Below are 20,742 nucleotides of genomic sequence, written 5' to 3' on the forward strand. Positions count from 1 at the left end.
ATGTTCATCAGAGAGATACAATTTGAAGATAATATTTCTGGAGCTTTTAGCACTGTGTTAAGGATTATTTGTCATTTCTTTGCTCATTTTCCAGCAAAACAGACTCCATGAAGTGTTGAGAGGCCCCAAGTTTCTCATGTGCCCACTATTGATTTCGTTCATGTCAGCCTTAATCTCCTTAAGGGATCATAAATTCTCAATAAGTGAAGTATTGCGATCTTATTATATTGAATAACAATCTGGAATCTGATAAGAGAGGGAGTTATAATGCAAAGCCCAGCAAGAAACACTTTATAAATCCTAGTCATTTGAATCAAAAGCAAAGCCAGCTGACTTGCTGAAGTTCAAATTTGCAAACTAGAAAAAAACATAAGAGCTAAGTTTAATTGAGAATCTGACTGGATCCTTTAGGGAATTGAAAAATAAACTACAACATGAAGAACAGATTTAGGATTATAATAGTTATTGATTCAATAACATATTATGATTAGTATTTAAGCATTTTCAACAAGGGACTGGATCCTTTAGGGAATTGAAAAAGTAAACTACAACATGAAGAGCAGATTTGGGATTATAATAGTTATTGATTCAATAACATATATTATGATTAGTATTTAAGCATTTTCAACAAGAACACATGTATGTATAAGATCACTATTTTTACATAGCTGGAAATGGGCAAATTATTCAAGAATGATATACATGCCATTCCTTTCTTAGCAAAAGTTTAAAATTTGCGGTTTATTTTTAATACCAAATTTTCTGTAGCTTTTCCTCCCATTCTTTTTTCCCTTCACATTTGTACTAAAAAAAAAATGTTTATGTATATTATAAACTTTGTATAAATTGATGTTTTGCAAAGGTTTGAAATTTCATAAGGTTCCGGAAAGGCAGAAAGAAAACAATATTACTTTGTTGATTTATTCAACAAAATACCACTATATCTAGTGCCAGAATACCGGTATACATTTTTCTTGAACTGTCACTCTTGTACTTCAACATGCCATCATAGATTCATTTTATGTGAATTTTTGATTGGTATGTGGAGTGGCTATCAGATTTTCCCATCTATTGCTCCTTTTCAATGTATTTTATTATTGCTGGGAAGATTGCCTATTGTCACGGAAAGAACAGTGGACATTGGGATCAAACTTAAGTTCAAAGTCCAGCTCAGCTCCTTATTAGCTATGCACGTTTAGGCAGGTTTTTTAACCTCTCTGAACTTTTATTTCCTCTCCTACAAAGTAGAAAAATAACATTTACATCCCTGGGGAATTGCCAGCGTTAAATGCAATGACATATGTGACATTCCTAATACAGTGTGAAATCTGGCAGATAGATGCTTATCAAATGAGCTGTCCTTACCCGCCTATATCCAGTGGCTTCAACTGGTAGGAATCTAGTCCAAGTCACCAGAAGGGATGTAGGAAATTAACAAGTTCACAGCACAACACACTGGCCTACTCTATTTCGTTTGGCATAACATTTCTTTTTCACGTTTCCACTTCCTTAGCGCCTAACATACTCTTCCAAGGTTGTAAACTCAAAAATTCTAGAGGCCAGCCAAGTCACATTAATGAATCAAGTTGGCTGATTCAAGCAAAAACCCTAGAAGTACAGAATCAACTTTGGTCTACATTGACCTCTCATGTACTATAAATATACTTGATAGTGAAGATGACATCTTAAATTAGAGATATTTTTCATGCAATACTAATAACCTCTCTGCCTGAGAGTTAGGTGAACAGTAGGGGGAGGTGGCACCCTTGGCAGCCTCGAACATGATGTTGCCTCTAAGGAAGGCAGCCACTACTCGACTCCAGGTCGCTATTGCTACAGAGGCATACAGACCTACGGTGGCCTCCCCTTCCAATTTTTTCAGATAAATTAAATATTTAAATCTTAATGGAACATTTCCCTGTATTTGAATATTGAACCCAGTTTGCCCTAAAAGCTCTCAGATTGTGACTCCTGCCCAGGGATTTCCTAGGTCTCCTCTGACTCTTCTGGCCATTGCTGCTTCTGTTCTTTCACAGGCTGCTCAGACAGGGTTCCATTTTTTTAACTTCTCATTAATACATGATTTCCTTAAGCCATGCCATCTACTTTCATGGTTTTGAACTCTGCTTGCTATGCCAAAGACTCTTAAATCTGAGTCCTCAGTGCTAACATCATCTTACATTTTTAGACCCATTTTTCCAACTATTTGCTAACTGTCTCATGTAAATCGCCCTCTGATATCTCAAAGTCAGCATGACTCAAACTAATCGCATTAGCTTCCCCAGGTGTTTTCCCCACTGATGCCCTTCCACTTACATATTCCTGCTTTTTATTTCCTCTCAAGCCATATCCATGCCCTTATGCTCTGCTTGTTAAATGCTAATCCTAGAACTCAGCCTAGACTCTTTCCTTCTCCCTCAGCACCATATACAATTACTTTTCAATTCCCATCAATTTAGTCTCATAGACATTTGTCAGATACATCCCTTCCTCCACACTTCTAGGCTCTGCCCTGGGTCTCACTTGATTACTTATCATAGTCTCCTAACTGCTCTTCCTGCTTCCTGTCTCAATGGGCTCCAATCCATTCTCCAGCATGTCGCCACAGCCAGTCAATCTAAAATTATCTGATCATGTGTCTCTCTTACCAGTAACTTCAGAGGCTTTCAAACATCTATGCTCACTGAAATTCTGCAAACAAGATGTGAGCAGTGATGAGTCAAGATAAAGACAGGAGCCTCCATCCAGAAACAGATAGGCTCCAGGGGAAGAGCAGAGAGAGATCAGTGAATGATCTACAGTAGGCAGTGGTTCAGGGCTAATGGGGAGTTGGAGCTAGATTGGAATTTTCCAGTATTAGAAGAGGGGGCGGGGAGGCCTTAGTCCATAGGCCACATCCCACTTTCCTTTCTAAGATCCTTGGGTAAAGAAGCTTATTGAAATGCCTCTTTTTCATCTTCATAAAAGTAGATATATTTGGTCCCTTGTAACCCCCAATTTTGAAATGGAAGCCAGGTAGTTTAACCTTTCTCTACCATTTGCCATCGCAAATGCTTACTGTTCAATTCTCTACGTATTTTTGAGCTAGATAGAGTCTCCCAGATGTAAAAGAAATAAAATAACTGTTTTATTCCAGGGCTCTGCTGACCTTGGAGAATTTTCTAGCTTTTCCACTTTTTTTTTTTTCTTGTCATAGGAGTCCCTGGATAGAACCAAAGCCCTGTTAACGACCATTTCTTATCACTGTATTGTAAGCTTTAGCCAAAATCACTGGGGATTTTACTGTGTTACGAGAACCTCCAAATTGCATGACAATCTTGTTTTACAAGTTTCTTATCTCATTTTCATTTGTTCAGTTGGTGGTCACCAGTGGCTTACAATGTCACCGGAATCTGTTGAAAGAAATAAAAGTTTTTGTTCTGCAGGCTCCTTATCTGCAGTTCTGTTTGTATTCTCCAAACCACTGGTGATTTGTGACATCATTGGATTCCATGGTGTAACCATAGCCACTCACAAAGATAATCTTGTAATTCTACTCCGTTTGTGCATGTAGTTCCCTGACATTTTTTCAGTCATACCATTTCTCCTTTATTACTCTAAAATGTTGAATTACTAATTTTGCTCAGAGATTATCTTTTTTAATTATTACATATCAGTATTAGGGCTAAGAGTAATAAAGAACAACACATAGTGTTGAATGGGCTCATGAGTAGAAAATAATATCATAAATTCACAAATGGCAATGAGTATATCTCCTCAAATGGTTTTTGAGGAAAAGGTGTCGATTAATTAAAAACGGTCAAATATAAGACTGAAAATATAGACAAAAGGGAATAGCTTTTTAAATTTGTTTAGTCTTATTCTAAGATAAATAAACTTTGAAGGTAGTCTTTATACCAGGGGTCCTCAAACTACGGCCCACAGGCCACATGCAAGTACAAATATTGTATTTGTTCCCATTTTGTTTTTGTACTTCAAAATAAGATATGTGCACTGTGCATAGGAATTTGTTCATAGTTTTCTTTTTAAAAGTATAGTCCAGCCCTCCAACGGTCTGAGGGACAGTGAATTGACCCCCTGTTTAAAAAGTTTGAGTGCCCCTGCTTTAAACAAAAAGTGAAGAGGCATTAAGTGAAAGTCTAGTATTATGAAAGTTTAATTGCAAATATTGTTTTTGCTGCTTAAATATTTTTTCTGACTTCAAATAAATTAGCAACAAAGTACAAGAGCCCAATAGATAAAAAACAATGTGAATATATAGTTGGTAAAAGAGGAAATAGAATGCCATAAAACATGGAAAGATAATAATGAAATAAATAGTAATTTAATCAAATACACACAGAGACATACACACATTGATCCATTAAATACAGTTATAAAAATAATATGCATTGCTGATGAAGGTGTGAGGAATAAACATTCTCATTATGTGATGACAGGGATCTAAATTTGTAAAAGTCCCAGTTGGATAGAAGGTGGACAGTCAAGACATTTTAAAACAGCTCTGATGACTGACCAATAAGTTTTAGTTTTAGAAGCTATTTTATGGAAATATTCTAAAGTAACACTAAAGCCTTTATACCTCAAAAGTGTTCAAGCTAGTGTTCGTTTTAATGTCTAATGAAAAAGAATGATTAAACCATAAGCCAATGAAGAAGAATGTTAAACCATAAGCCATCCACAAATCAGAATGCAATACTACATGGAGTTATAAGAAATTAAACCAAGTAGGAAAAGGATGAGCTATCATTATGAGCAGGATGTAAATTTACATATGTATCAAACATGAAAAAATATTCATGAAATAAGGCTACAGAAATACAAAACAAATGTGGTTATTTCTGGGTGATGGGATTAGGGGGTCATTCCTATTTTAATCATATTTCTATACATTTCCAAGTATACAACAATAAGCATGACTTACTTTTATTTATTTTTAATATAAGTGTATTTGTGGAAAAATGACTAGTGGCATGATCTTAAAATTAACTTTTTGTTTGTTTGTTTGTTTGTAGTAATGTGTGATTGCAGTTTTTAAAAAGGAACTAGGAATTACTACCACTATTTAAGAACATATTTGGAGACCCTATAAAAATGATTCTACTTATTCTAGCTTTGGTGATGATAATCAATTCACTAGTTCACATACCTGTTGCGAGAAGCAAAATGACTCATGCCTAAGGTTTACTTGCTTTTGAATCTTTGACCAATATTTTTATCTGTCTTCTCATGAGAAAGTGGTTAACATATTCCTTTTGTGGCAAGGAGATTAAATGGAGAAATGTCTGATAGTCCAAATGAAGTTTTCAAGTCAATGGAAAAAGGAAGTTTGAGATTTTAGTTTTTTAAAGAAATAATGATCATATAAATGGAATAAGGGTATCACAGAACCATCTATGTAACCGTGTTTTGGCAGTTTATTTGAATGTGATCGATATTTGGTCTTTTCGCACAGTTTACCCCTCCAAGGGGAATTGGGCTAGATTAGAACTTTCCATTTTTAAAGGGGGGTGGGGAGGTGGAGGGGCCTTGAGCCATAGGCCAGATCCAACTTTCCTTTTTTAGATCTCTGGCTAAAGAAATTTACTAAACCAAAGCCTCTTTCTCATTTTCAAAAAAAACCAAAAACACAAAAAAACAGATCTATTTGGTCCCATATAACCCTAAATTTTGAAACGGATGCCATGTGGTTTAATTAGTCTTTTCCTAATATTTGCTACCTCCAATGTTACAACACTTAGGAAAAAGACAGCAATCATTGCTGAGTAGATTGTCCTACTTGTCTCTGCTCTCACTGCTCCAGCCGGCAAAACTCCTTGGTCTGGACAGACAACCATTGGGATCAGAGTCGAAGCTGAGTGATCGAAATGCATCAGCCCCCATGGAGTATGGAAATGTGCACATTTTTTATTGATCTCAAATTTTCCATTCTTTATTTTTTCTCCAGGACTTGGTTTCATATTGTGCTCTGGGCCCCTTCTAGATGGGCTGCCTTGTAGAACTTTTGGGTCAGAGAGGGTACAGATTTCATATTGATACCCCATAGAAGTGACCAAAGTAATGACAGACTGAGGAAGATGATAATTTTCTAGGACGGAGTGTACTGTCCTAGCAGGTGGAACCTAACACCATGTCCAGTGTGGTGGTTATGGTGACCATTGTAACCACTGTAAACTGGGTAAGGGTCATAGTGCCTGAAGAACTTGGAGGTAGGGGGGTTAGGCAACCTCATGACATACAGTGAGTGGGCACTTCCAAGATGTAGAGCTAAGATTCTGTTTTATTTTCTTTTGTACTTCATTGCATTCTTTCTCATGCTCTTTTCATTCAAAGATTCAGTCCCAAGACAGGATTATGATACTCCACCAGCTGTTGTGTCAGGTAGGAAAATTCTAATTCCTTTCAGACTTGATTGGTGGGGAGAGATGGAAGTTGCCTGGTTTTCTCCAAAACTCTTTAAAGCAGTGATTCTCAATGGGGCTGGGTACAAGGAATGTAAATTTCAGTTCCGGGGTGGGGGGGAGGGGGTAGGATGGGGCAAAGGGAGTGGGCAGAGCATGGTTCAAAAATGTATTTAATAGTTCAGTCCAATTTTGGGTATGAAAAATAAATATGTTGCTTTTGTAATAAAAAGTAAAAGCTCAAAGACATTTGGTCTGTGAAGGATACACAGAATGTGGAGTCTATGTTCTGTGTATCAGAGGGTCTCAGTGTGGGAGAGTTCATCAGAATTTCTGAGAAGTGGGAGAGGACATTTATGTTTATCAAAGGAGGGCACAAATTAATAAAATGTAGTTTGAGAAGCACTGCTTTGGAGACCAGAATTCTGAAATCAGAAAATCATCCCATTTTGCTTGCTCAACACCCAGTGTAGTGTCTCACCCATAGTAGGTGCTCAATATAATTGTTTGTTGAATGAATCAAAACTTCAGATTTGTTCCAAAAATTGTATTTTGGATATTGAAAGAGAAGCTGTCAATGTCCCACTTGTACAGCAAAGTGGCAGAGATTGATCTGAGAGTACATTCGCATCTTGAGGATTGCTATTAGCAATATTTAAGTTGTTTCATATACTTTGGTGGTGCAGTTTATAGTAGGGGATGGGTATGTGAAAGGGTGGGGTTTTATTTTGATTGCACAGATCTTGTGCTTTCTTAACTCTGAATTTTGGTTTCTTGCAAGAGGGTAATGGGCATAATTTTTTGCTTTTGTTGATTTGTTTTTACCTAAATAAAATACTGGCAGCCTAAAGATCTCTGAACTCTTTGATCCTTTCATGTATTAGATGATGAGGACATACAATCTAAAGCAAGAGATGAAGGCCAGGAGCGCCCATCAGTGGGTAGAGCATGGCCACTGAGCAGCGGTTTTCAAATAGAGAACAGCATGCTCTTGGCCTCTGGGTTTGCCTGACCTAGCATCTCAAGGGCAATCCTTTCCTTATGTCTGATGGACTTGTTTAATGGTGCTCATGGCTGAAAATTCATCTTACAAGTTCAGTTGAGAAACAATGAGTTAGCTTTCAGTTGTGAAATCACTTTTTTTCTAATCCTCACCCAAGGACTGAGGATATTTTTCCATTGATCTTTGACAGAGAGAGGCATTGATGTGAGAGGTACACATTGATTGGTTGCCTCCCACACTCGCCCTGACTGATGGGGGAGAGAGGGGCAGGTATGAAATCTGCAACCCAGGTATGTGCCCTGGGCCAGGAATCAATGATGCACAGGCTGACACTCTAATCACTGACCAACACCAGCCAGGTCCACTTCGCTCTTTTTGAAGAGCTCTATAAATGGTCATTAATTAAAACATCACTTATCTTCCCCCAAAGTGTGTATCCTACCATATCATAATGTGTTTCCTTTGGCATAGTTTGTTTAATATAGCCTTTACTTGGTTTAACATATGGCATCTTTGTTTAACAAGAGGCACCTATTCTTGAAAATTCACCAATATTAATAGTGAGGAAAGACAGAAACTGAAACTTTCCTTCTACTAGGTGTCCTGATTTCACTTTTAAGAACACACACACAGAGACACACAAGAGCAATGAAAACATCAAAAGCACTTACTAGGTATCAGCCATGGGTCAGGATCAATGCGTATGAATTGAAGCAGAACATCTGGCTTGGAGTTCTCACCTAATTCCATGGACAGCTGCCACTGAGACTTCATGAGCTGAGAAATGACTCAATTAAAGTAGAGCCTTAAGAAATGTAATCTGGCATTTTTGCGTGTGCTTAAGCAACAAGAAACAGTAATCACATAGAACAGTTAGAAAGCCCTGGTATTGCTATCATTAATATTTTTTTAAGGTGCTATGATCCCATCAGTGGAATACAAAAGAAGGCACTAATATAGAAGTGACAGGAACAAGAACAATTTACAGGACTTTACCGTTGTTTTCCCCTGATAAGATTTAATTGGTGGTTTGACATCTGATAAATTTGCACAGAGTTCTTTGGCCTCTTTGGTCTACCTGTAAAGGAAAATAAACTTACCTTTTTAAAATGTTTATAAATTGTCTGGTGGGCACAATGTGAGTGACTTTTGAAAAATAGAGTATCCTTTGCCCAACCCTTGGGAAAATCAGGAAAGTGAAGCAGGCAAAGGTGTTGTCATATTTCCTTCCCATATCTCCCAGTATATCAATATTTGACAACCCAAGTAGTAACCAATTCTTTGACAGTGTAGGAACCCACTAGATTATCATAATGTATCAGAGTTGAAAATATCTGCTTTGTAATCTACAGAGACATAATCAATATATCAAATATTTATTGATTACCTTCTGAGTCTTAGGTGCTTTACTCAAGTACTGGGGATACACAGTGAATACAAAATAGACCCCTGGTTAAAAAAAAAATCATGGTCTAATAATGTTGTTTGTGATGGTTAAGTGTATAAAATATGGAGGAACTAAGATCTAGACTCTGAAAAGAAGATCAGAAACCCTCAGGAATAAAATTCTGAGCTGGATTTGGAAGAACAAATAGGAGCTGATGGGTTAGACAAGAGTGGGAAAGATTCAGGAGGGAAATGAGATAAGATATGTAAACTCTTGGAGACAGGAAACAGTGTGGGGTGACTAGATGACAGCAAGTCATTTGTCTTTCTCAGAGCAAAATGTCACAATGGTGGACACTGAGACTAGGTCAGGGCAAATCTGATTGTAGGAATCTTTCCTCTCTGAGTCACATATCATCTTTTTTTTATTCAAATAATATTTATTGGGAGTGGCCATTATTGTATTGGGTGTTAGATTTGCAACTTCCCTCTAAGAACCTAAGATCCAATTAGGAAGTTAGTTACAAATAGTAATTACAATACAATGTCTTCAGAGCTTCCATATGAACAAATATATGCTGTTCACTTTTGTAAACTCTCCAATAAGATACCTGAGTTCAGAAACTACTTGTGTAACTTACTAGTCATGGAACCTTGGAAAATTACCTAATTTCTCTGTACCTTAGATAGCTTATTTGAGGAATTAATAGTAATTACTTAATATGGCTATTGTGAGAATTAGGCAAGTTAAGATATATAGCTTGCTTAAAACAGATCCTAACATAAAATAAGTGCTCAAATGTTATAGTAACAACTGTACCTATTCTTATTACAAGATGCTATGGTTGCACAAAGAAGAAACAACTAACATACGGTAGAAGAAGTTTTTGAAAGTGTAAGAAACATCTAAACAGAGACATAAGGGTATATGGGAATTAACCAAGTAAAAAATAAGTTGGAGCGGAAACGTTTCAGACTAAGTAGATAGCACAGAAAGGACTCTTGGGTACAGAGTATGACAAATTCTTGGAACTACAGATGGTTCAACAGGACAGGGATACATAATGAGAGATGGGGAGTAGAGAAGAGAAAATGAGTCTGGAGAAATAAACTGGAGCCATATCATCAGAAATGGTAACGTGAACTTTATCCAGGTGGTAATAGATGAACACGAAAAGTTTTTAAGTTGGAGGGTGACATGACCACTCCAGATATAGGGCAGAGAATGCATTGGAGACATACAGAACTAGAAAAGGGGGGATCCAGAACTCAGGAGTCCAAGCATGAAATCAAGTTGGCATGTGCTCAAGTTGTGGAAATGATAATAGAGAGTTGACAAATTTGTGACATTTTAAGGAAGTACAATATGTAAGTTAGTAACTAAATGGATATCAAGATAGAAGGAGAAGAGTTAAGTTCCTGTCAATTCAATGGCCTGATATGTCATTTTCAAGGATCTAATCCAGAGGAAAGGCATGCTATCCCACAGGGGAGCATGCCTATGCCATTCCCTTACCCCTCTCCATCCCCCATAGGCAGATATCCCTAAATTCTAAGGGACCCCACGAGACTTGCAACCAGGGAAGCAGTGGGGAGTGGCATCTCATCCTAAGCTAACCTCCTGAACATGTCTCCAAAACCCCCTTAAATTAATTAACACATTAATTAATACTTTAATTAATACATTAATTAATACAACAGAGGGAAATGGCCAAGTTCAGTATTGTACATATTGAGTTCGAAGTATCTATGAGGCAACCAAATGGAGATGATAAGTATTTGGATGTGTGTGTCTGGAGGTCAGAAGATAGCTCTTAGCTACAGGTGGATTTTGGAGTGACCATCTTGGAATTAAGACATGTCACCCAGGGAATGTGCTTCGAACAAAGGCAAGTAGGCAGATCCTTGAAAAAAAAAATGGCCACCCCCCCAAAAAAAAAAAGAAATTTAAGAACAAGGAGCCTAAAATAAAGATTGGAAAAGACAACTAAAGGCATAGCAGGAAAATCAAGAATCTAATGTTTCCAAAAGAAGCCAAAGAGAGAAAGTATTTCAAAAGAAGCCTATTTAGTAAGATGAGCCCTAAAAAGAAGCCATTGGATTTAGTTGCAGAGAGATCACTAGTCAATCTGATGGTGCAGTTTTAAGGGGAAGAATGAAGACAGTGCATGTAAGGAAGTGCATGTAACAAATGCCAGAAATGAAACAAATTTGGCTTTCAAGAAGAGTAGGAAAAAACAAATGGAAAATGAAACTGATTGATTTACTACTTTTTAAGATGGGGAATAATTGGTCATAATAGGAAGAAGCCAGGAAAGAGTTCTAAAATATGAAGATGTAATTCATGGAAGGATGACTCATTGAGCAAGGTCACTGAGGAAGCCAGATACTTCTAGGAATGTGCGAGGACAAAAGGAGAGGATGAAATATGTGCATGCAAGTTTGTGAATGTAGGAATAGGAAATCAAAGAATTCCCTACATGATAAATACTATTTGTTTTTATGAGACATTAAGTGACATCTGAGAATGAATGGGAGATGTCATGGAGAAAAGAATTTTGGGAAACTACGGAGTAAGAAAGCCAACTAGCAATACATACAAAGTTTGAAAGGCAGCACTAGGGGTCCATTTGAAGCTACAGATTACGAATTTTTGTGATACCAATCTGTGAAGAGGTTTAATTTTCCACAGTAGTGATCAGTAGCCAGAAAGGCATTCAGGTGGATTAATCCTCAGCTACGGTTGTAGTGGGTAGAGTGAGAAAAAGGGCAATGTGTGGTGACAGTATTGTCAAAAGAGTGATTGAGTGACAAATTCAATCAATATACTTTATAGGATGAACAGAACGAGAAAAGAGGGCCATAGGCAATGGGAGACAGGGAGAAAGTGGAAAGAAAGAGAAGAGGTATCAATGAAATGTATGAAGTGGCCTAGAGTAAATACTAGGATTAAAGATTTTGGATAATAAACTATTTCTTGGCGAAGTCAAGGTCATGGGAACAAGTAGCCAAAGTGGACTGGAGGTGAAGGTGACAAAGATTAAAGAAATTAAGCTGCTATTTAAATGGGGTGTTTTTATGTCTGGAATGGTCTTATTTTACTTGGTTTTTGACATTAATAAGATATGGACTAATTATCAGGGAGAATATCCCAAATATAGGGGATCACTAACAGCATACTTCCAAAAGATGTTACAAAACCTATGAAGAATTTTTAAGTACAAAGTTCTTTCCAGAATACTTGGAATATAGACTTAAAGGCAGAAAAGTGTTTCAAATCAGTGTTTTTCAGAGTGTGATTTGTGTATTACTTTGATTCTTAAAGTTAATTTATGAGTACATGGCCCCAAACTTTTTATTCTTATTTCAGCAGCTATATAGTTACTTTTATGTATATTTGAATAACAGAATAAGTTCACTAAAAGCATGGCTTAAGGAATACTTTGCTTAGGAAAAGTCTAAGAGAAATACTTAAACCGTAAATACATTTAAAAAAAAATAATTCATAAAGGATAGAGCAAAGGCCATGGTGGGGATGTCCAAGAGAAAGTGGCTAAAGTTTGGTAAGTGGGAGTCTTTGATTTATTTCACTGGAGTTACCTCTCCTTGTCAAAGTCCCAGCTACACCTTATCCAGTTCATTTAAAGAACACAGGACAGAGGTTGGAACTACCTACATTTTCCATGCAAAATCAAGAGTCTGTTCTCTTTTTGGTTTTTCTTTTCCACAACAGTTACAACTTTTTAAAAATCTTTCTATTTTAAGCAATTTTTTAAAAAAAATCTTTAAGTCATCATTTTTTTCTCTTCATAGTTGGATTTGATGTGGCACATAGGAAAACTAAAAATAATATGTTGTCAACATTTTATCTCAGTTGCTTTAAGCTTAATTCCCTTGAAGGGTGTCATCCTGAAATCAAGCAAAAACTATTGACAGAGAACCAAAGTGGAACCAAAATTTGTTCACCTTTTCTAAAAACCTTAGAGTTCAAAATTTGAATCTGTTTTTGGAAAAGACAAAAAATGAGAAAAGTGCCCCCCAAAATGCATGAGAAGAATCCACAGAACATCTGGAACATATATTTATTCTCTGGCCTATCCTTTCTGCACACCAGCTAAAATAGGTTGAAGATATTCAGTGTTATCAATACAACTTCATGACAAGATTTCACAGAAAAAGTATACTTAAGTCATGATGCAGATTCATTCAGTGTGGTTGAATGTGAAGTCCTTCAGTGGCATAGTCAGGAAATTATGCTCTGCAAATGAAGTCCTTTACAGAGGTATTTTGCCCCCATTAGGGCAAAATTCACTGTTAAAATAGTAGGCAGTTTTTCCATATTGCATTTGCTAGTCCATAGCATCACTTTGCATTGGAAAGCCTCACTCTTTCCAAATTGGCGATGCTCTACGAAAGGTTTGGTTAAAGCCTATCTTTATACCGCCTCTTCTCAGGTGAGAACTTTATAAAACTCTCATAATTGGGATGGGCGGAGTTGTTTAAAATACTTCAAAGAACAAAACTATTTTTTCAGCTCTAACCATCTGTTTTCATGGATACCATGTGCTAATTACAAACGATTTCCATCTCTTAATTAAACATTAGGACCATTAGTACCTCCAATTAGCAACAATTAGCCATTAAATTGTATTTACTGTAAAAGACCTGACACAGAGTTATGTGTTCCCACAAGCCATGCATGAAAATCGGTTTCATTTCTTTGCTCAAATACTGTGCATCTACTTTGATTACAAAACTGCATTTGTTTAAGTGTGCTAATTAATTGATTTTTTTCTTTCCAATAAGTTCTAATAAGGGAGACTTTGTTCTACTTACTATGTATTCCTTCAACTAATATTTTCTGAGCTCCTGTAGTGCTGCAAGGAACCAAGGCTATAGATCACAGATGCTTTCCTTGCCTACAAAGAGCCTGGGATCTAACAGAGGATAGGGTTATAAAGAACTGTCATAAAACACAGAATGGGACTTTGTACATGATATTTATACAAATATTTGACAAACAGGCTTGTGCATGCTGTTATTGTGTTCCTGCTGGTACCTTGATATCGATCCCTCTGTTACCAAAATGAAGTCTGAGGGACCACAATTTTCATTGCTCTATTCAAGTAACTGGTAACCAAAGAGGGGTTAAGCAAATAGACTGTTCTGGTATATAAACATCACTGTTATTTAGTCCATTTTTCTGAGGGGTGGTGATGGGGAGTTGGGCTAGGAAGATACAAAATCATATGCCTATTTTCTAATCAAGTAATTTTATTTCTGTAAAGGTCCAGATAGAAAATATTTCAGGTTTTGCCGGCCATACGGTCTATGTCATGACTACACAACTCAGTCTTTTAGGGCAAAAGCCACCACAGACCATGTGTAAATAAATGAGCATGGCTATGATCCAATAAAGCTTTACTTATTAAAATTGGCAGCAAGTTGAATTTGGCATGTGGCTGTAGTATGCTCACTCTTATTTCTAATCAATTTATTTTCATAAATATTCCAAATCTATACTATTACCAACATTCTTTTTAGTTCTTTTTTTAAAATTGTATTCATTTATTTTTAAATCTTTATTGTTGAGAGTATTACAGATGTCCCTCTTATTCCCCTCATTTCCTATCTCCACCCAGTTCCCTCCCCATCCTAGGCCTTCATCACCCTATTGTCTGTGTCAATAGGTAATGCATATCTATAATAATAAAAGTATAATATGCTAATTAGACCAGACAGCCTTCTGGACATTCTCCTGGATGACCTTCTAGTTGAAACCAGAGCTGTGAGGGAAGCCCGGGTCCCAGGTGCCTGCTGGTGGCCTGAGGGAACCCGGTGCCGGCAGCCAGGGGAAGGAAGGCCTACTCTTGCACAAATTTCATGCATCAAGCCTCTATGAAGCTCTTTATCTGACCCTCAATTCTAAATGATAACTTTGCTGGATAGAGTAATCTTGGTTGTAGGTCCTTGCTATTCATCACTTTGAATATTTCTTGCTACTTCCTTCTGTCCTGCAAAGTTTCTGTTGAGAAATCAGCTGACAGTCATATAGGTGCTCCCTTGTAGGTAACTAACTGCTTTTCTCTTGCTGCTTTTAAGATTTTCTCAATGTCATTAACCCTTGGCATTTTAATTATAGTATATCTTGGGTCTCTTTGGGACTCTCTGTGCTTCCTGGACTTGTAAGTCAATTTCTTTCATCAGGTAGAAGTTTTCTGTCATTATTTCTTAAAATAGGTTTTCAATATCTTGCTGTCTCTCTTTTGCTTCTGGCTGGCACTGCCACAATGCAAATGTTAGTATACTTGAAGTTGTCCAATAGGTGCCTTACACTATATTCATATTTTTTGATTAATTTTTCTTTTTGCTCTTCTGATTGGGTATTTTTGCTTCCTCATATTCCAAATTGTTTATTTGATTCTCAGAATCCTCTACTCTATTGTTGAATCCCTGTAAATTATTCTTTATTTCAGTTAGTATATGCTTAATTTCTGACTGGTCCTTTTTCATGTCTTTGAAATTCTCACTAAGATCCTTGAAAGTCTCACTAAGTCCCTTGAACTCTGTATCCAGTAGTTTGCTTCCATTTCTTTATTTGTGACATGTTTCTTTGTCTCCACATTTTGGCTGCTTCGCTGTGTTTGTTTCTATATATTAGATAGAGCTGTTATGTGTCATGGAATTAGTAGAGTGGTCTTGTGTCTTAGGTGTCCTGTAGGGCACAGTGGCTGAACCTCCCCAGTCACCTGAGCTGGGCATTCTAGGTGTGCCCTTGTGTGGGCTGTGTGTACAGTAGTTGAGCCTTGATTGCTGTTGGCAGTCACTGAGAGGAATTGACCTCCAGGCCAATTGGCTGTGAGGACCAGCTACGACTATAGTGGGAAAGCAGTTATGTAGGAGACACCCCTATGGAGAAGGACTTGCTTCAGTGGTGCTCACTGAGTCTGCCCCTTGAGTGTGTCACTTGTAGATGTGTAGAATTATAATTGGTATGGTCTGAATCTGTCCACCAGATGCACTGGATGTGGGACCTTCAGGGAGGTGCAAAGTCAGCCACTGCCTGGGGCCACCCGACAGTAGCTACAAAGATGTCTGCAGCTGCTACTTGTATTGGGCTTGTAAGTGCCCAGGCAAGGCCCACCTGTGAAGCAAGGCAGGTTGGTGCTGGTACCTGGTCTTGGGCCTTTCATTGATAGGTTTGGGGTATGGGACACCAGCTGCTGCTTTTTTGAGAGATTTGTGTAAAGTTTGAAGCCTGAGCCAGGCCAGGCCATTCATATGGAAAAGCTGCTGCAAACAGCTTGAGTAGGACTGCCAATTGGATGGGGTGGAGGTCTTAGGGAATCATCAGGATAGAGCCAACAGTGTGAGCCAGGCTCATGGAGACTCAACTATGGCTGCCTCTCAGCTCTGCAACAGGGAAGGTCTCAGCACAGGAACAATGATCCCTGTGAGCACCCCTGTCTGGGAGAAAGCCGCCCCCTGAGTTCCTGCCCCTATGCCAGACAATCCAGTTCCTTCTGTATGTCCCTGGATTCCCCCAAAGCAGCCCAGCAATGGAGATGGAATCCAAGTAAGTTCTTGTGCTGGCCCTTTACAAAGGAACACTGGGTCTCTAGCAGTTTCCATGTCACTCAACCCCAACCGACACTAGTTTTTACGGGGACTTCTCTTCCCAGCTCTGGAACCCTGGGCTGGGGGTCTGGTATGGAGCTGGGACCCCTTGCTCCTCCTGGGCGGCCTTTGCAGCTGAGATATTTTTAAAAAACTGTACACATGGGTGCCAGTCCAGCCCATTCCTCACCTCTGCCCTTCCCACCAGTCTCAAAGTGCTTTCTTCTTTATTTCTCTAGTAGCAGGACTTCTATTCAGCCAGATTTCAGATGGTTCTGAATGATGGTTGTTCTGTATTTTAGTTGTAATTTTGATGTGGTTGTGAGAGGGTTTGGGGGCAAATACTGGTGTTTACCTACGTCACCATCTTACCAAGGTACTTTTCCTTTATAGTTACCATTTTTGTGGTTTTTAAACATTTATTGAAAAGCCGCTGAAATATCAGAAAAACAAGGGTGGAAGAGATTGAGATGAAGACTGAGACATTTCTTAGTATTTTAGTTTGTACAGCATGAGTGATTATAGTACTGAAGTATTAAAACACTTTAAGTCTACTTATACTTTTTACATGCTCATATACTGGTCTTCTGGGATTTATTTGTGTGTACCCAGCAACAGAAGATTATCAACATAGAAAACAAAATATATATCCTGTTTAACATTTCCTTGCCGGCCTTTAGAATTCTTTCTTTTAGAAATTTAGAGAAAAGGCTAGAGATTCATCCTCTCAACAGATTTGTAGTAAAATATATTTTACATCTTTGTCACCCTACACGGTATTTTTGTTGTGGTGGTTGGTTATTGGGAAGTTATTCTTGATGGATCAGTTATCCCCTGGGCAACTGCTTCTGACTAATGTTTTTGTTTTTGTTTTTTTGCTCTGCACTAAGAAGGTGAAAAGGAACTTTCTTGATTTTGTCTAAAGACCAAATACTGCATAGGACAGGCATGGGGTGGCTGGAGATATGACCGCCCTTCTGTGCAAAGTCAGAGCGAAATTCCACTTGGTGATGCAACACACACATTGAAGGGAAAGCAGCATCCCACTGAATCTGCCCTAGAATCCCTCAGTGAGTGGCAGCCATGGGCTTAGCGACACAGCAGCAGCTCCCAGAGTCACTTCGTACTTCAGTCATCTAAAAGGCAGTGTCCCCATAATGCAACAGAGGGGAAGAGCCTCTCCAAGATAACAGTTGGTTTTAATGGAAGCTAATTGTATGACAGGAATCAGCATATGTGGGACTGACTGCACAGGGCTCCCCTTTTAATCAACAGCACAAAGTGGGCACTTGAGGTTCCCATCAGAGAATCCAGTCATGAATGGACTAAAAAAAAAAGCACTTGGCAGGCATGCTAGAGACATCTGATCCCAGAGAGATGCTGCCTGACAGAAAGGCTAACATTTCTCTAGACTCTGTGTCAAATTATTTTATCAGACAACAAAATACCTGAACCGTAAGATTGCATGTCCCTCTAGAAGTGCTTTCTCGGAGTTAAAATTTAAACTTTTAACCTCTTGTGTCTTAGGCAGGTAGCATATGACACAAACACTTAAAACAACGCTACTAGATTTTTTGAGATCCCAGAATGGAAGTGATTGTCCATTATTTTACTCTATGTTCCCTCACATAAAGAAGCAAATGATGAATTGTTCCTTGTGTTCAGTGCCTAAGCAAGAATCTCCCCAGATGAACGGATATACTTCTTTTGATCTGACAATGTAAAATACAGAACTCAGTTCATTTCCTTTTAGCCTTGGTTATCAGGACAGGTGGAGTCCGGCATAGTGCATTGCAAATGTTGCTGGTGGCATGAGCTCTCCATTGCTCTCAGCCGTGCATTGATGCGCAGGTGTTTGTGTGTGTGTGCGCTTTTTAAAATAGTGCTGAATTTTGGAAACCCTGCACAAATTCAGTTGGGGAGAACAAAAGCTCTAATTCCTATGATAAATAAATAAATAAATAAATGCTAATGGGCTCAGGGAAGTTTGTGTGCTCTAAGGTCTCAGTGGAAAGATAAAATGAGAGATGGTTGTGATTATGTGTTCATCTAATGTAAAAATGTGCAGGCAGGGACTTTTTACTCATCCACACACATGCAACTCTGAATAGGGATAAGTATGGTGTAATAATTGGAAACGGCTTTTAGAGTCAGAGGATATTCATGATTCCTTGTCCCATTATTTAATAATTATTTAACAGTGACAACCACCTATAATTTTTGAAGCCTGTCTTTCCTTTTCTGAGGTATAGACAATAATGCGTTAGCAGCTCCATCTGCATACTAATATGAGGATTAATTGAGGTGACATATGTAAAATACCTAGTAAGTGCTCGACTCATCATAGATAGTAAATAATTGGGGCTTCCTTTTCACTCTTTACCTGCATTCAGAGAAGTATGTTAGAACTTTTGAAGTATCGTTAACCTTATGTTTGCCATGATAGATTGACTGAACCAAAGCAGTGATTTAAAATAGAGTTTCCTAACCCAATATCTAAAAATAGGAGAGCTATTAAGGGAATTCATTACATGTCTTCTCTATTGGCTAAACAATTATGCTATTTTAGGTGAATTAACATAAATATTAAAGCTTTTATTAACAACATGAAAAGTAATATTTATAAATGTGAAGTGAAAAAAGTGACAAAATTAAACAATCATTGTGATTCTGAGTTCTAAAGCATGCACGTAAAAGAAGCTAGAAGAGAATGCATTAAATGATTATCATGTGTCTTTAATTTCTTTTTAAACATTTTTGATGTGTTGCTTTGGAACTTATATAATTTACTAAAATTTTAGTGGCATAGCCTTTGAATATACATAATTGTGGGGAATATATATAGAAGGAAAAGATGAGTGTGTTAATATCAAGATGATGATGATGACTGTGATGATTATATTGTGGTAGTGGTAGCAGTGCTGGCCTCTAAAATTTTCCCCACTTCTGTTCATTATGTCTCAACAGTAGGGCATTTAAGGCAGAATTAAGAGAAGCTTATCTCTCTATAGAAGTGGCATAGATCTTTGAGTGATTTTGTCATCTAAAGTCACTCTTCATTTATGTGAGTCTACCAGAAGGCAGACAATAAACCACAACCACTTGGCTGTTGCTTTTCACAGTTTTCATAATGAAATCACATTTCAAATAATACATTCTGCTTTCATGCAGCACATGGAACAGTCTAAAAATCTTCCCAGTTTCCTTAATGTGAGACTTCTAGTCTCGTATGGTTTATGGAATTGATCTAACATATTTGAAATTGGGACCATACATAATATATTTTAATGACATTGATATTATCTAACTTCCATGATATATATTATATATGTAATATATATATTACATTATATATTATATTATCTATATAATAAAAGCCTAAGCGACTTTTAAGGCGGAATGACCAGAATGACTAGTTGCTATGATGTGCACTGACTCCAGGGGGCAGATGCTCAACGCAGGATCTGCCCCCTGGTGGTCAGTGCTCTCCCACTGCAGGAGTGCCACTCAACCAGAAGCCAAGCTGACAGCTGGTGAGTGCAGTGATGGTGGTGGGAACCTCTCCGGCCTCCGCGGCAGGGCTAAGGAGTAGCAAGCTGAGCAGTAAGGACCGAGCAGGAGGACAATAAGGAGCAAGGGATCCTGGATTGTGAGAGGGATCTCTGGGGGATGGGCCTAAGCCAGCAGGTAGACAACCCCCAAGGGGTCCCAGACTGCGAGAGGGCACAGGCCGGGCTGAGGGGGACACACACACACACACACACACACACACACACACACACTCCACAAACATCCACACTGCACAAATTTCATGCACCGGGCCTCTAGTATATAATATTATGATTATATTATATTTTATAATGTATGTGTTTCCCCAAGTTGTAGATCACAAAATATTTGTTTCTGCCAAAATATTGTTTCAGAGTCCATCACCACCCAAGATATTGCTTGATCTTACTTCTTTTCCAACATTAACTTTATTTATTTTGATAATGTGGAATATAACATAAGTGACATATTATTTATTACACCAGATTTTATAAAATTTTCACTTGTCTGAACTGTGCACTTTGGTGTATCAACTGTGATTTAGTTTTGGTAAAATATTGATTGAAAAGCCTTCAGCTACCTGACCCAGATACTGAATATCAAAACTGTAATCGCGTCAAATCAAATTTCCTTAAAATGAAACAAAATTTGGAAAAAAAATTTAAACCAGTGGTGCCCTTTAATTTATATGCAATGGATATTTCATTTGGCAGAAAAATCATACTGGGTGCAGAATAATGGATTGCAGGCCCCTGTAAGGCATAAATTTAATTACTCTCTGTGCCT

The 20,742-nt window shown here is 37.9% G+C and overlaps 1 protein-coding gene across 1 annotated transcript in view; it reads left to right on the forward strand.

Moving 5' to 3' along the window:
* Positions 1–20,742, forward strand: part of RBMS3 (RNA binding motif, single stranded interacting protein 3) — a gene marked incomplete at its 5' end in the record, with an annotated part of 205,768 nt that overhangs the window by 155,325 nt on the left and 29,701 nt on the right. Inside the window, one exon of the mRNA XM_006759645.1 lies at positions 6,334–6,381. Within this exon, the coding sequence (XP_006759708.1) occupies positions 6,334–6,381 (48 nt within the window). The remainder of the gene's footprint in view (positions 1–6,333; positions 6,382–20,742) is intronic.

This window comes from Myotis davidii, unplaced genomic scaffold, assembly GCF_000327345.1.
Source record: "Myotis davidii unplaced genomic scaffold, ASM32734v1 scaffold395, whole genome shotgun sequence".
Classification (NCBI taxonomy): Eukaryota; Metazoa; Chordata; class Mammalia; order Chiroptera; family Vespertilionidae; genus Myotis; species Myotis davidii.